The sequence below is a fragment of the Sphaerodactylus townsendi genome, linkage group LG15 (assembly GCF_021028975.2).
Source record: "Sphaerodactylus townsendi isolate TG3544 linkage group LG15, MPM_Stown_v2.3, whole genome shotgun sequence".
Lineage (NCBI taxonomy): Eukaryota > Metazoa > Chordata > Lepidosauria > Squamata > Sphaerodactylidae > Sphaerodactylus > Sphaerodactylus townsendi.
Window position 1 is genome coordinate 34,636,320 of NC_059439.1, and position 15,423 is coordinate 34,651,742.

At 51.2% G+C, this 15,423-nt stretch overlaps 1 protein-coding gene across 1 annotated transcript; it reads right to left on the reverse strand.

Moving 5' to 3' along the window:
* Nucleotides 1-1,145: 1,145 nt before the first annotated feature.
* Nucleotides 1,146-15,168, reverse strand: CLDN15 (claudin 15). The gene is made up of 5 exons (XM_048516433.1): nucleotides 14,611-15,168; nucleotides 6,546-6,710; nucleotides 5,087-5,168; nucleotides 3,626-3,736; nucleotides 1,146-1,927 (listed from the first exon to the last, which is right to left on the reverse strand). The coding sequence occupies exons 1-5, from the start codon at nucleotides 14,825-14,827 to the stop codon at nucleotides 1,804-1,806; spliced, it is 699 nt and encodes a 232-aa protein (XP_048372390.1). The 5' UTR covers nucleotides 14,828-15,168; the 3' UTR covers nucleotides 1,146-1,803.
* Nucleotides 15,169-15,423: the final 255 nt, after the last annotated feature.

The window sequence follows — 15,423 nt, forward strand, 5'->3', positions numbered from 1 at the left end:
CACACACGCCAGCTGGGTGACCTTGGGCTAGTCACAGTTCTTCTGAGCTCTCTCAGCCCCACCTACCTCACAGGGTGTTTGTTGTGAGGGGGGGAAGGGCAAGGAGATTGTAAGCCCCTTTGAGTCTCCTGCAGGAGAGAAAGGGGGGTTATAAATCCAAACTCTTCTTCTTCTTCTTTGCCAGTCACCATCTACTGCTGGGGCATAGGAATCCCCCACCAACACCACCCTTTGCACAACCCGCAAAAGAATTCTGTTTCATTCCAGTTTTGCTCCTGCGCTCAGCTGACATACTGAAATGCAAGGGCTCCAATTCAATGGCAAAATATTTCCTTTATATATACACATATATTCCTTGTTATATGTACAAAACGTTTGAAAATGCAAGAAAGTGCTTCTCGGGCAGGGGGCGGGTTCCCCTCCTTCTCGGCTTCTGCCTCTCGGCATCCGGCTCCCAAGGACTTTTGGCTGGGGCGCTGTCCTTCCACGTTTCTCTTCAGGGCTGTCCGCCGGCTGCGGCTCCCAGTCTCTGGGTAGAGGCCAAAGCAGGCTCTGCCCCTGAGTTGAGCAATCTTTCGATAACACTTACCCCAGGCGAGAAAGGGTGCTGTTGAACTTTCCGCCCGCCCTCGGGGGTCAAGTGCTGAATAAAGCCTCCTTGTGCGTAATTGTCCCTTTTCAACCCGGGTTCTAGAGCGGAGCCCTTGAACGGGTTTCGAGAGTGGGCGGAAGAGCTCAAAATGTGGACGTTGTGTTATTTTCCATGGGTTGCAATCAGAGCCTTCACTTCCAGTTACGGAGGCCAGCCGAAAGCACTTCAACGTCCGGCCTGGACCAGTGGCCTTGGAAGAGGGACGCAGCCCAAAGACACACACACACACACACCCCCGGTGAACATAAAATCTGCACTTTTAGTTACTAACTCCAGTTTGGAAAATTCCTGGCGATTCAGGACAAGGTTGGTCTTGGGAGGGAGCCCCCGGAAGTTGTGATCAGAACATAAGAAACAAGCCAGCTGGATCAGACTAGAGTCCATCTAGTCCAGCTCTCTGCTACTCGCAGTGGCCCACCAGGTGCCTTTGGGAGCTCACCTGCAGGATGTGAAAGCAAGGGCCTTCTGCGGCTGTTGCTCCCGAGCACCTGGACTGTTAAGGCATTTCTCAGATCAAAGAGGATCAAGATTGGTAGCCATAGATCGACTTCTCCTCCATAAATCTGTCCAAGCCCCTTTTAAAGCTATCCAGGTGAGTGGCAGTCACCACCTCCTGTGATACCCTTTAAACGGACTGTTTATCCCTACAGGGGGATTAATCCCTGGCATCTGGATATTGTAATTCCAGATCTCCAGCCCCCACCTGTAAGTTGGCAAGCCTGTTTGCACTACACGTGAGCCGCGCAGGGCGACTGCATATTGGCCTTGATGGAAGGAGCCCCAGAACTAAACATACGTATATTAATGAACTCTGGTATGCCCCTGGTTATCCCACCAGAATTGGCATCGGAGGTTTACAACCAAAGGCATAGGTGTGGCCCCCACCCAAACAGGGGACTGTCCCCGCAGAGGACAACAGCACAAAACTGTTATACACAGAGAGAGCACTCAATAAATAATCTGGTTCAATGCAGCATCTTCCAGAAACGTGGTTTCCGTGGATTCGTTCAGTTTCTAGCCTCACCAGAGCTTTGTAAAACGTCCAGAGGGAGGGCTGAGAGATGAAATGTCCCTTGAGAGTTGCCGTCTCCCTTTCCAGTTCCAGAAAAGTCTCTGAAGGTGCCCTTCAGGGCACACCCCTCCACACAGCCTTAGACATAAGCGTTTTTGCCATACTTCCCGGCACTGCTGGTGGTGGAGTCCACACGGGGCCGGACAGGCGTCATATTCGGGGCCGATGCAGCGCTTTTCGTGCCCTTGTAGGGATAGTTGTAACTGTCAGGATACAAAAGCAGAGGCGTGAAATGTAGAAGGTTTACTATTACGGCTGTCCATCGTCTCCCTCCCAGACAACGTTCCCTGCATGGCCATGTGGCCGCACGGCCACCATACATGCGCGTAAGGGTCCACCCAGCAGGGGGAGACCTCCCAAGCAGCTAAGTTCCGCACAACAGGACAGAACACTTAGAAGAAGAAGTGTTTGGATTTAGGCCACCTTGCAGGCCACCTTGAGTCTTCTTACAGGGGAGAAAGGTGGGGTACCTTTCTCCCCTGTAAGAAGACTCAAGGTGGCCTGCAAGCTCCTTTCCCTTCCTCTCCCCACAACAGACACCTGGTGAGGCAGGTGGGACTGAGAGAGTTCGGAGAGAACTGTGACTAGCCAGCAGGACTGTGAACACCCAGCAGGAATGTAGGAGTGTGGAAACACATCTGACAAGCCTCAGGTGGAGGAGTGGAGAATCAAACCCGGTTCTCCAGATAGGAATCCACTTGCTCTTAACCACTACAACACCACGGTAGCTCTCAGTGTCTGGGACTATTGCTCCTGGACATTTTGTGGTTCGCTTTGCCCCCTGCAGCAGCCATTTTGTGGTTGTGCCCACACACACCCCTTTGTCAGAATTCCACAGGCTGAAAAAGATTGGGGGCCCCTAGCTGATCCCCTATATATTGTGCTCCTTGGAAGAGGGATAGGTTGGCCATCCCTAGACCAGGGATGGCCAACCTATGGCACTCCAGATGTTCATGGACTACAATTCCCATCAGCCCCTGCTCCTTGGAAGAGGGGCGGCATCAAAAATAAACTAGACCAGGGATGACCAACCTATGGCACTCCAGATGTTCATGGACTACAATTCCCATCAGCCCCTGCTCCCTGGAAGAGGGACGGCATCAAAAATAAACTAGACCAGGGATGGCCAACCTATGGCACTCCAGATGTTCATGGACTACAATTCCCATCAGCCCCTGCTCCTTGGAAGAGGGGCGGCATCAAAAATAAACTAGACCAGGGATGGCCAACCTATGGCACTCCAGATGTTCATGGACTACAATTCCCATCAGCCCCTGCTCCTTGGAAGAGGGGCGGCATCAAAAATAAACTAGACCAGGGGTGACCAACCTATGGCACTCCAGATGTTCATGGACTACAATTCCCATCAGCCCCTGCTCCTTGGAAGAAGGGCGGCATCAAAAATAAACTAGACCAGGGATGACCAACCTATGGCACTCCAGATGTTCATGGACTACAATTCCCATCAGCCCCTGCTCCTTGGAAGAGGGGCGGCATCAAAAATAAACTAGACCAGGGGTGACCAACCTATGGCACTCCAGATGTTCATGGACTACAATTCCCATCAGCCCCTGCTCCTTGGAAGAGGGGCGGCATCAAAAATAAACTAGACCAGGGATGACCAACCTATGGCACTCCAGATGTTCATGGACTACAATTCCCATCAGCCCCCAATTGGCCATGCTGGCAGGGACTGATGGGAATTGTAGTCCATGAACATCTGGAGTGCCATAGGTTGGCCACCCCTGGACTAGGCAAATAATTTTTGAAGGTAAGGTCAGCTCTCCCCCAGGCTGGTCTCCTGTCTTCATTCATTGCCTAATTAATATAGAACAGGCAATGATCCTTTCTTCTCCGTCAGGCCTCATCCAACCTTCCACCTACGCAAGCTCCTTCCTCACCTCTTCTCTGGCGAGGAGTGAGCCCGACATGAGCTGAACAGGAAGCCTCCTCCGATGATGGCCAGCAGTGATGCGCTCCAGCCCAGGTAGAGAGCCGGGCCAATTTCATACCTGTGCAACAAAAAAAAAGTCAGCAGCCAGCCCAAAAACTTTTGATTCCTCCCAGCATTGCTAAACCTCTGCACTGGCTCTGGAGATCGCCTGGAATTATAACTGATCTCCAAGCTAACGGAGATCCCTTCTCCTGGAGAAAACAAATGTCTTAGAGGGTGAGCTCTTTGGCTTCATATCTTGCTGAGGTCCCCTGCTTTCCAAAAACACCGCATTCCTCTACCCCCAAACCTCCAACAATTTCCCAACTAGGAATCGGCCATAATAATTCCCCCTTGTCAAAAACTGACGAGGGCTCAGTTCTGTTCCACTCAACTCTCAGGCCCCTTCCGCGCACGCAAAATAATGCGCTTTCAAACCACTTTCACAACTGTTTGCAAGTGGATTTTGCCATTCCGCACAGCTTCAAAGAGCACTGAAAGCAGTTTGAAAGTGCATTATTCTGCGTGTGCGGAATGAGCCTCAGAGACTGGTTGAAGCAAGTCATAAAAACCTCAAGATTGGTGGAGGGACAACCGAAGGGTTAACGACTGCAAACTCTGGTGACTGCAATGGACTCTGCAACCCATCAGAACCGGAACGTCAGGTGCAACAGCCTTGGGGACATACTGGGGACAAGTAACCCATTGAAAGCCCGTTATGCTTTCGTTTCTGCAGTACTGAAGCAACCAGGAGTCTCTTAAATCACTAGAGCAGTGGTGGCGAACCTATGGCACAGGTGCCAGAGGTGGCACTCAGAGCCCTCTCTCATGTGATCATAGTGTAATTATTTGAGGGAGATTATTAGCATTAAGCCTAAGCCATGGTTTTGGGGAAGCAGTGTAGGTAACCCTGTTAAACGCTGTTAAACCTCTCTGATTTTCATGGGAAGAACTAAAGCACAATTCTTTACCTGGGAGTAAGCTCAGTTGCTAGCAATGGGGTTTGCTTCTGAGTAAACCCTCCTAGGGTCGTGATTCACCCGTTTGAAGCGTTGCACAGTTGCTTCAAAGCAAAGCCATCGACTACCACCAAGCTTCTTCCCGAGTAACGCACGCCTCGGAGCCAACCGTTTTTTCTAAACTAAAACCTCAGTATTCAGGTTAAATTGCCGTGTTGGCGCTTTGCGATAAATAAGTGGGTTTTGGGTTGCAGTTTGGGCACTCGGTCTCGAAAAGGTTCGCCATCACTGCACTAGAGGGTGTCATAAAGACAGATATTAAGCCCTGAAAACAGAATCGAAGATCCACCAGACCACGGCCACACAGCCTGGAAAACCCACCACAACCAGAATCAAAGTGTTTATCCCCCTCTCCCTCCATTTCATTGCCATTCCTCTCCGCCTCCATTAGCTGCCTCGTTCAGACTTACTTGGTGCCAGCAAACAGCGGGTTAAAGAAGTCTCGGGTAATGTTGAAGGCGTACCAAGAGATAGTCACCATCCCACAGATACCTAAGCAGGCAAGGGGAAACGAAGAATGAAAGCGACTCAATATAGCAAGTCCTGGGGAGGATATAGAAAGCATCTGAGAGCTCTAAAAAAATTCATTTGGCTTCCTCTTGCAACCCGCTGTGAAGCCTAACCATCACCACTAGAGAGAGAAAACGCTTTCTTGGGGGCAGCCCTGCTATCTAAGTCCTCTTGGAAATGTTACCCCTAGGCGTTTATTTTATGGGAGTTGCTGTAGACGACATAATTTTGCTTCCCCGCCTCCAACCAAAAGTTCTCATCCAGGGTCTTTTATAAATGGTTATGAATAGAAGAGACAGGGCTAAGTAGAAATGGGAGGGGGCAGACACCATGAACATTTTTAGAAAGGCTGTAAGATGGATCTCTTGGCAGTTTTGGGGGGGAGGGGTCTCTGCATGAACGAAATCACTCATCGTCAGGAAAATCAACCCAAATAAGCTTTTGAGAGCCCCCAGTAACACCCCTGATTTTCCATTTATTTTTCCATTCCTTTGTACCCTGCCTTTCTCTTCTGCAGTGATTCAAAATGGCTTCCACTGTTCTGCTGCCTTCGGTTTATCCTCACAACAACCCTGTAAGGTCAGTTGGGCCGATATTGTGTGACTGGCCCAAAGTCACCCAGCAAGCGGAGCAGGGATTCAAATCTGGGTCTCCCAAATCCTCAGCCATCACTCTAAACATTACACCACTACAGCTAGGATCCAAACGCGACCAGGACCAAAATATATGAATAAATGAAAAATCAGGGACATTACCGAGGGCCCACAAAAGCCTATGCAGGGTAATTCTAGTTCTGGAAATATTGCCCTCGCTCCGAGTTGGCTTCCTCTACTCTTAGAGGAGTTTGAAGAAGAGTTTGGATTTATATCCCCCCTTTCTCTCCTGCAGGAGACTCAAAGGGGCTTACAATCTCCTTGCCCTTCTCCCCTCACAACAAACACCCTGTGAGGTGGGCGGGGCTGAGAGAGCTCTGAAGAACTGTGACTAGCCCAAGGTCACCCAGCTGGCATGTGTGGGAGTGCACAGGCTAATCTGAATTCCCCAGATCAGCCTCCACAACTCAAGCGGCAGAGCTGGGAATCAAACCTGGTTCCTCCAGATCAGAGTGCACCTGCTCTTAGCCACTGCTCTTAGCTACTATGCCACTGCTGCTCCCTTAGTGACATCAACAAGGAGCCAGACTGGTTCTGTTAACAGGACCATGACTTTATCACTTTCCGGAGATGCCCCATGATTGCAGACACTGTTCTGTAAAGGAGGAAGAAGCCCTAACCAAAAGAAAAGTAAACAACAGCAATTTCTAACTTTCTGGGGCACTGGAAGACGGCAGCTCTGAGGATCTCTCTTTGCCCCACTTACCAGTCATGACAAACAGGGAGCCTCCGATAGCGGCCATCTTTGCCTTCACGTTGGGGTTCTCCTCCACCACTTTGGTGCACTTCATCCCCACCATGGCGAAGAGGATTCCAAAGAAGCCCAGCACCAGCGCCGTGATCATGAGGGCCCGAGACGCCTGCAGGTAAGCTGGAGGAGAGAAAGCAGAGCCGACATCCCAGGTTAGTTCAGCATCGAGGCAGGCCGGACTTAGCGCAAACCATGGACTCAGGTAAGCCAAAAGGGCCTTACCATGAAGCCAGAGGAAGCTGCTGCTTCGAGCTGCAGATTCCACACAGGTGGTACCGTTTACCAGACTCCAAAAAGAAGCTCCGTTTTAGAGCAGGGGTATAATTTTGGGAATGTTTCCCCGATGCGGGAGATTGTACTTGAGGAGTCTGTCATCTCTATCCTCTTTCTATATTTTCCATCAAGTCACAGCCCTGGAGGATTTTTAAAGCACGAGACGAGCAGATGTGGTTTGCCACTGCCTGCAGCTGTGCACCAAACCTGATTTCCAGAGTGGTCTCCCATCCTAGAATTAACCAGGGCCGACCCTGCTTAGCTTCCCAGATCCACCACCTAGCCTGAGCCATCTGGGTCAAGGAATCGTCCACCTAGTTCAGTGATGGTGAACCTTTTCGAGACCGACTGCCCAAACTGCAACCCAAAACCCACTTATTTATCGCAAAGTGCCAACACGGCGATTTAACCTGAATTCTGAGGTCTTAGTTTAGGAAAAATGGTTGGCTCCGAGGCACGCGTTACTCGGGAGGAAGCTTGGTGATAGTCGGTGGCTTTGCTTTGAAGCAACCGTGCAATGCTTTGAACGGGTGAATCACGACCCTAGGAGGGTTTACTCAGAAGCAAGCCCCCCCCCACATGACAAACTCTGTGCACATGTACCCACAGAGAGGGCTCTGAGTGCCACCTCTGGCATGCGTGCCAAAGGTTCGCCACCACTGACCTAGTTCTACACATTTGAGTGGCTTTTTCGATAAAAATGGTGAAATGAACATCTGTGCATGCTCAAGTGACACGAGTTAATTATAGTTAGTGATTCAGACATTCATTGGAGGGACCCACTTCAGTGAACCCCAACTATATCAACACGGCTTGCGGGTTTTCAACCAGCCTAAGCTGCTACACCTTTCCAAGTTTATTTACTTTGTTTATAACCCCAATTTCTCCCCAATGGAGACCCAACAGAGCTCCCAGTGTTCATCTCTCCTCCAATTATTTTCACAATAACCCTGAGGGTAGGTTTGGCTGAGAATGGGTGGCTGGTTCACGATCACCCAGCAAACTTCCCTGGCGGAATGGGGTTTTGAATGTAGATTTCCCAAATCCTAATTAAACATGACTGGCTAGAATGATGACCTAGCCAGTTTTTCCACTGGTGAAAAAGGGAGCCAGCGTGGTGTAGCGGTTAAGAGCAGGTGGATTCTAAGCTGGAGAACTGGGTTTGATCCCGCACTCCTTCATCTGAGTGGCAGAGATGCATTTCCACACTCCTACATTCCTGCTGGGTGACCTTGGGCTAGTCACAGTTCTCTCTGAACTCTCTCAGCCCCACCTACCTCAGAAGGTGTCTGTTGTGGGGAGAGGAAGGGAAAGGAGCTTGTAAGCTACTTTGAGTCTCCTTGCAGGAAAGAAAGGTGGGGTATAAATCCAAACTCTTCGTCTTCTCTTCTCTTTTGATCATCCGAAAAAGGCTAGCTGGAGATCAAAAGCCATGGGAGGGGGTGTAGCAAGGAGAATAACTAGACAAATACTCGCTTCTCTCCTGCAAAACAGCTTCCGTGCTGGAGACTTAATGGCATACCATTATCCTCCCCCTCAGAGCGGAGAGGAATTTCCAGATCCCGTCCTTCGCCTGTCTATCTGCCTGGGAGGTATGCACCTGTCTGGCTTCTTTGCATCCAGCGGAGCCCTTCTGCAAACAGAATACCAGGATGCCGGCTGGCACCATAAACCCTTTGACCCTTCAGGGCTGGAATCTCAGCCAGAACCCTGTTTGGAGCGCAACTGAACTCAGCGGAGACTATTGCCCCATACAAGGGAGAGATGAGAAATGCTCACAGCTGGGATCCTGAAATAAAGCTGGGATCCTGAAATAAAGGAGTCTTGCCTTTGCATTTATTTGTTTAGAAGAAGAAGAAGAGTTTGGATTTATATCCCCCCCTTTCTCTCCTGCAGGAGACCCAAAGGGGCTGACAATCTCCTTGCCCTTCCCCCCTCACAACAAACACCCTGTGAGGTAGGTGGGGCTGAGAGAGCTCCGAGAAGCTGTGACTAGCCCAAGGTCACCCAGCTGGCGTGTGTGGGAGTGTACAGGCTAATCTGAATTCCCCAGATAAGCCTCCACAGCTCAGGCGGCAGAGCTGGGAATCAAACCCGGTTCCTCCAGATTAGATACATGAGCTCTTAACCTCCTACGCCACTGCTGCTCCTACCTATTACTTATTACTTTCAATCGGGTGGGGAGAAGCAGGGCTAGGTAGGTATTAGAACCCAGGCGGAGAATGCTATGACAAAGAAGGTCCAGCGTGCTTTGTTCTGTGGTGGGGAAATAATCAAGCCACCAACATCTATATGTGAAACAGAGTATAACTGAAATGTTGTTCTGGTGGAAGCATCTGTGGACTAGAGTCCACTTTTTCAGACCTGAGGAAATCCCCACTTTCTATAGGAAGTGTAGAAATAAGCAAACAGCATGGAAAAAGAGCAATGAAATGCAGGATGGAGATCATAGAATCATAGAGTTGGAAGAGACTGCAAGGGCCATCAAGTCCAACCCCCTGCAGTGCAGGAACACACAATCAAAGCACTCCCGACAGATGGCCATCCAGCCTCTCTTGAAAAACCTCCAAAGGTGGAAACTCCACTACTAGATAGTGAATTCCACTGTCAAACAGCCCTTACTGTCAGGAAGTTTCTTCTGATGTTTAGGTGGAATCTCTTTTCCTTCACCTTGAACCCATGGGGAAATGGGGAAATTCAAATCTAATTTAGAAAAAGATGGTGAAATCTAATCTAATGGTGAAATCTAATCTAATGAGCCCTTCGGGGATAGGGCGGTATACTAAATTTAATAAATAATAATAATAATAATGGTGAAATCCAAATCTAATCTAGAAAAAGATGGTGATATATAATGGTGAAATCTAATCTAATGGTGAAATCAGTGGTGGGATCCAAAAATTTTAGTAACAGGTTCCCTCGCCAGCCCACCCCCTCAGCAAAGGGGGCAGAGGCGTACCTAGGCAAACCTGGTGAGATAAAAGGTACGAAAGGCTGAGAATCAATGAATTGCAGTACCTGAAAGGGATCAGCCCAGTTCAGGGAGTTACATTATTAGTCGCAATTGCTATATGGAACCTTCATGTTCAAAGGCAGGATGCCTCTCGGGGAGGCGAGGGCGTAGAGATGGAAAAGCGGACCCAATTAGTAACCCCCTCTCGGCACACACAAATAACTAGTAACCCACTCTCGGGAACTGGTGAGAACCTGCTGGATCCCACCTCTGGGTGAAATCCAAATCTAATCTAGAAAAAGACCACCTCTTGTAGATGATTTTTTTTTTCATTTTTTAAAAAATGGTAAAAATCTGTCAAGGTATAAGGGCCCTGACCAACCCCTCCCAAATATCAAGCGAGAGATACTCTGCACATGCTCCAGAACACTATGTTACCATTTTGCATTGTCCGGGACTGAATCCAGGTATGGGAAACAGATTCCTGGACCCTTGAGGCTTAACCCTGTCTTAAATGAAGTTCAAAGTGCCTTGATGCCAGGATCACACCAGCATTTAAACAACGTACCATAGGATTTCACAGCTGCATCTTTAACAGCAGTAGGAAGTCAACAGGTATAATTTATTACAATAGGGTTAGGCTGGGGTGAAGCTTCGCCTGTTCAATGTTTGGTGGTCCAATAGCATTAATAGGAGGAGAGAGTTATTTAATACTTGGGGGGATAGAGAAGAGCTAGCGGTAGTTAGTAACGAATATTATCTTTGCACATGCTCAAGAGAACTTGGCTGTGATTCTGCATATCCCAGAGACAAGTTCAGGCATTTCAATTACGATCCTCACCCGAGTCTTGATTCAAGTTAAGAAGAAGAGTTTGGATTTATATCACCACCTTTCTCTCCTGTAAGGAGACTCAACGTCTCCTTCCTCTCCCCAGAACAGACACCTTGTGAGGCAGGCGGGGCTGAGAGAGTTTTGAGAAAACTGTGACCAGCCCAAGGTCACCCAGCAGGAATGTAGGAATGTGGAAACACATCTGGTTCACCGGATAAGCCTCCGCCACTCAGGTGGAGGAGTGGGGAATCAAACCCGGTTCTCCAGATTAGAGTGCACCTGCTCTTAACCCCGACACCACGCTGGCAGAGGGGCAGCGAACAGATCATAAAGTCTGGTTAAACACCTCCCCCACCCCCCTGCCCCAAATCCATAAGTCAGAGGGAATGATGTCTTGACACTCCGTCTGGCCACAAAACCCAGTTTCAGCATCCGTCGGGGTGGCTCAGCCATTTAACTCGCCCAGGGAATTCCCCAGTGCCTTAAACAGCAAGCTCAGTCAATCCCCAGCTCCTCCGGCCCCATTCGGAGTTCGTCATCATCATTCACCACCCACGTCTTCCCACAGTGCAGTTTGCGGAGGAGGAAACGGGGCAAGATATCGCCCCCGAGTGATAGCATTGAAGTCAGAGGCCCCTGCAAGCATTGGTGGTTCCAGAGACATTTTAACTTCCTAGTTCCAACCCGAGGGTGTTTGACCTTTTATTGGCCAGACCAAGGTCATCCCGAGTCAAGGAAGGGCACCTCTGAGCATGTGCCAAGGAGCGAAACTTATCTATCTGAATAATCACACATACACACCCCGACATAACGCTGTCCTGACCAAATAACCGAGGCTTGCCTGATCTCGGCAGACCTCGGGGAAAGAAGAGTTTGGATTTATATCCCACTCTTCTCAAACATAAGGAATTTCCAAACAGCTTACAAATTCCTTACGCTTCCTCTCCCTACAACAGACACTTGGTGAGACTGAGAGAGTTCAGAGAGAACTGTGACTAGCCCAAGACCACCCAACAGGCTTCACGTGGAGGAGTAGAGAGACAAATCCAGCTCACCCGTTCAAATCTAGCTCATGTGGAGGAGTGGGGAATCAAACCCAGATCTCCAGATTAGAGTCCACTACTCTTAACCACTATGCCACACTAAGCAATCCCAGCTAGTATTTGGTTGGGAGATCACCCAAGAAGTCTGCGGTTGCTCCCGGAGGCAGGCAATGGCAAACTGCCCCCGCTTGTCTCTGGCCTTGAAATATTTATTTCTTTACTGAACTCATTTGTATCTTGCCTTTCTTCCCAAAGCAGCTCACATCTTCCTCCTCTCCTCCGTTTTATTCTCACAACAACCTTATGAGGTTGGACAGGCTGAGAGACTGGCTCTAGGTAACCTAGGGAACTTGCATAACATGAGTCAAAATTCGAACCCAGATCTCCTAGATACTAGTCCGACATGCTTAACGATTACAGAAGAAGAAGAGTTTGGATTTATACCCCACTTTTCTCTCCTGTAAGAAGACTCAAGGTGGCTTACGAGCTCCTTTCCCTTCCTCTCCTCACAACAGCCACCTTGGGAGGCAGGTGGGGCTGAGAGAGTCCTGAAGAACCGTGACTAGCCTGAGGTCACCCAGCTGGCATGTAGGAGTGCGGAAACACATCTGGTTCACCAGATAAGCCTCCACCGCTCAGGTGGAGGAGCGGGGAATCAAACCCGGTTCTCCAGATTAGAATCCACCTGCCCTTAACCACGACACCACCCTGGCTCTCAGCAGTGGAAGCAGCAGTTTTTTAAAAAACCGATAGGCCAGTAGTGTGGAAATGTTCAGACTGGCGTGGCACGAGAACTGCTCAAAGAAATGACCGCGGATAGCTTCACCCACTCCATTCACTGCATTCCTGTGGCCATTCAGCCACTCAGTGCGGTCCTACGGACACTGGGTATAAAGAGCGAGGAATCTTCCATCCTTGCCCTGTGCCAGGCACCCCCCTTTGGCACAGGGCAAGCGAATAGGAACTGTGAAAGGGCAGAGAAGCCATGCCTTGGGACGCAGCCGAGAATCCACCTGGTTGCTGGGACATAAGAACATAAGAACGAGCCTGCTGGATCAGACCAGAGTCCATCTAGTCCAGCTCTCTGCTACTCGCAGTGGCCCACCAGGTGCCTTTGGGAGCTCACGTGCAGGAGGTGAAAGCAAGGGCCTTCTGCTGCTGCTGCTGCTGCTCCTGAGCACCTGGTCTGCTAAGGCATTTGCAATCTCAGATCAAAGAGGATTGGTAGCCAGAGATCGACTTCTCCTCCATAAATCTGTCCAAGCCCCTTTTAAAGCTATCCAGGTGAGTGGCAGTCACCACCTCCTGTGGCAGCATATTCCAAACACCAATCACACATTGCATGAAGAAGTGTTTCCTTTTATTAGTCCTAATTCTTCCCCCCAGCATTTTCAATGGATGCCCCCTGGTTCTAGTATTGTGAGAAAGAGAGAAAAATTTCTCTGTCCACATTTTCTACCCCATGCATAATTGTATAGACTTCAATCATATCCCCCCTCAGACGTCTCCTCTCCAAACTAAAGAGCCCCAAACGCTGCAGCCTCTCCTCATAGGGAAGGTGCTCCAGTCCCTCAATCATCCTCGTTGCCCTTCTCTGCACTTTTTCTATCTCTTCGATATCCTTTTTGAGATGTGGCGACCAGAACTGAACACAGTACTCCAAGTGCGGTCGCACCACGGCTTTATATAAGGGCATGACAATCCTTGCAGTTTTATTCTCAACTCCTTTCCTAATGGCATAGAGTTTGCCTTTTTCACAGCTGCCATGCATTGAATTGACATTCCCATGGAACTATCAACTAAGACGCCCAAATCCCTTTCCTGGTCTGTAAGATAATTGTCTTACTTCCCCCAAAGGGCATTGGAGGGGTGGGCACCTAGACAACGGGGAAGCCGGGAGCGGGGACATTCCAGGGTGCCCGGGGGCATGGCGAGTGGTGCCCCCCCTCCAGACCACCCGCCCTGCCAACTAGTAGAGGAATCTGTGCGGGACGCCGCTCACCTGTCAGAAGCGCCGTGCCTTGCTTTAAACGGTTGCATTGCTAGGAGCACCTGAGAAGGGAAAGGTAGCATGCCACCGCTGGGTCTAAGACGCTGAGCAGGGTCCGGGCTTTGAGACCGCCAAGGAAGGCTCCGCAGAGGAGGGCGCCTCTGTTTCCCACCCCCCCCCCTTGAAAGCCCCACCATATGTTGGAAGCTAAGCAGGGCTGGGACTGGGATGGGAGACCCCCAACGAAGCCTTTGCAGAGGAGGGCGACTGGCTTCTCACCTGCCTGGCTTCTCACCTGCCTCACCTCACCTCTGCTTCTCACCTGCCTTACTGAGAAGCTGAGCAGGGGGGCCACTGGGAAGGGAGACCCCTCCCCAGGAAGGCCCTGAAGGGGAGGGCGAGGGGAACCCCCCTGCGCTTCTCACTGCCCCCCAAAGCCCCTGGCTGGGTCGCCGCAGAGACGTATGGCATCGCCGGGCACGGGCTGGAAGCCTCGGGAACGGGCCGACGGGGAAACCCCCCCAGGGAGGCTGTGACTGCCGGGGGAAGCCCCTCTAGTCCCCACACGCCTCGGAACCAGCCCCCTCGCTAGGGCGACCCCTGGGTCGATTCGGCGTGGGGACAGGACGCATGCGCCCCGACGGCGCGTCGCTCGGAGCCATTCCCTTCGCAGCGTGGTTCGATTAGTTCAGGGGTCTGCAACCTGCGGCTCTGCAGAGGTTCATGGACTACAATTCCCACCAGCCCCTGCCACCACGGCCAATTGGCCATGGTGGCAGGGGCTGATGGGAGCTGTAGTCCATGAACCTCTGCAGAGCCACAGGTTGCAGACCTCTGGGTTAGTTGGACGGGGCTCCTTGGCGGGGGTTCTTGGGGAGGGGGCCCGAGGGCGCCGCGTGGGGCGGGGGTGGTGGTCGCGATCCCCTTACCGGGCAACTCCAGCAGGGACTGGAACTCCCAGCAGTTGTAGACGCCGGTGGAGTCGGTGGCGCAGCTCTGCCAGAGGTTCTCGAAGAGGGTCGAGGTGGTGATCACGTTGCCCGAGACGGTGGAGACCCGCCAGTAGCTGTTGAAGAGGGTGACGGCCAGCAGCGCCCACCCGACGGTGCCCAGGAAGAAGCCCACCGCCTCCAGCAGCAGCGCCATGGCCGGACGCCGCGCGTGGACAGGAGCGATCGCCGGACTCAGCCGCCAGCCGCGCCGACTCGCCTCTCCGCCCCGTCGGGCCGAGCAAATCTAGCCGGAGGAGGGGTCGCCGGTGACGTCAGGAGAGGGGGTGAAGTCCACCGTCCGATTAACGGGAAGGAGGAGGAGGAGAGAGCACCGGGGTGGGGGGCACTTTCCACTCGCCCAAAACTACAGATGGGGTTGGGCAGTGGTCTGAAAGCGCAGGCGGTGGTCTCCGGCCTGGTTGTCAGCCTCCAGGGGGCCCCTGAAAATCTCCCGGAATTACAGAAGAGCTCCAGGCGACAAGGGGTCAGCTGCCCTGCAGGACACGGCGGCGCCGGAGTGTGGGATCTGGGGCATTATAGGCTGCAGAGGCCCCGCCCCTTATCAGGCCCCGCCCTCCCCAGGTTCCACCCTCTCCCTCAAAAAAAAAAATCTCCAGGAATTTTCCGACCCAGAGCTGGCAACCGTCTTTACACGCAGCCACATATTTAATAATGTAGCATGATGAGATTTTGAATTGAGGAGGTTATTTCTCCAAGCAGAGTTTTAAAAGCAGCAATATAAAGAGGGAG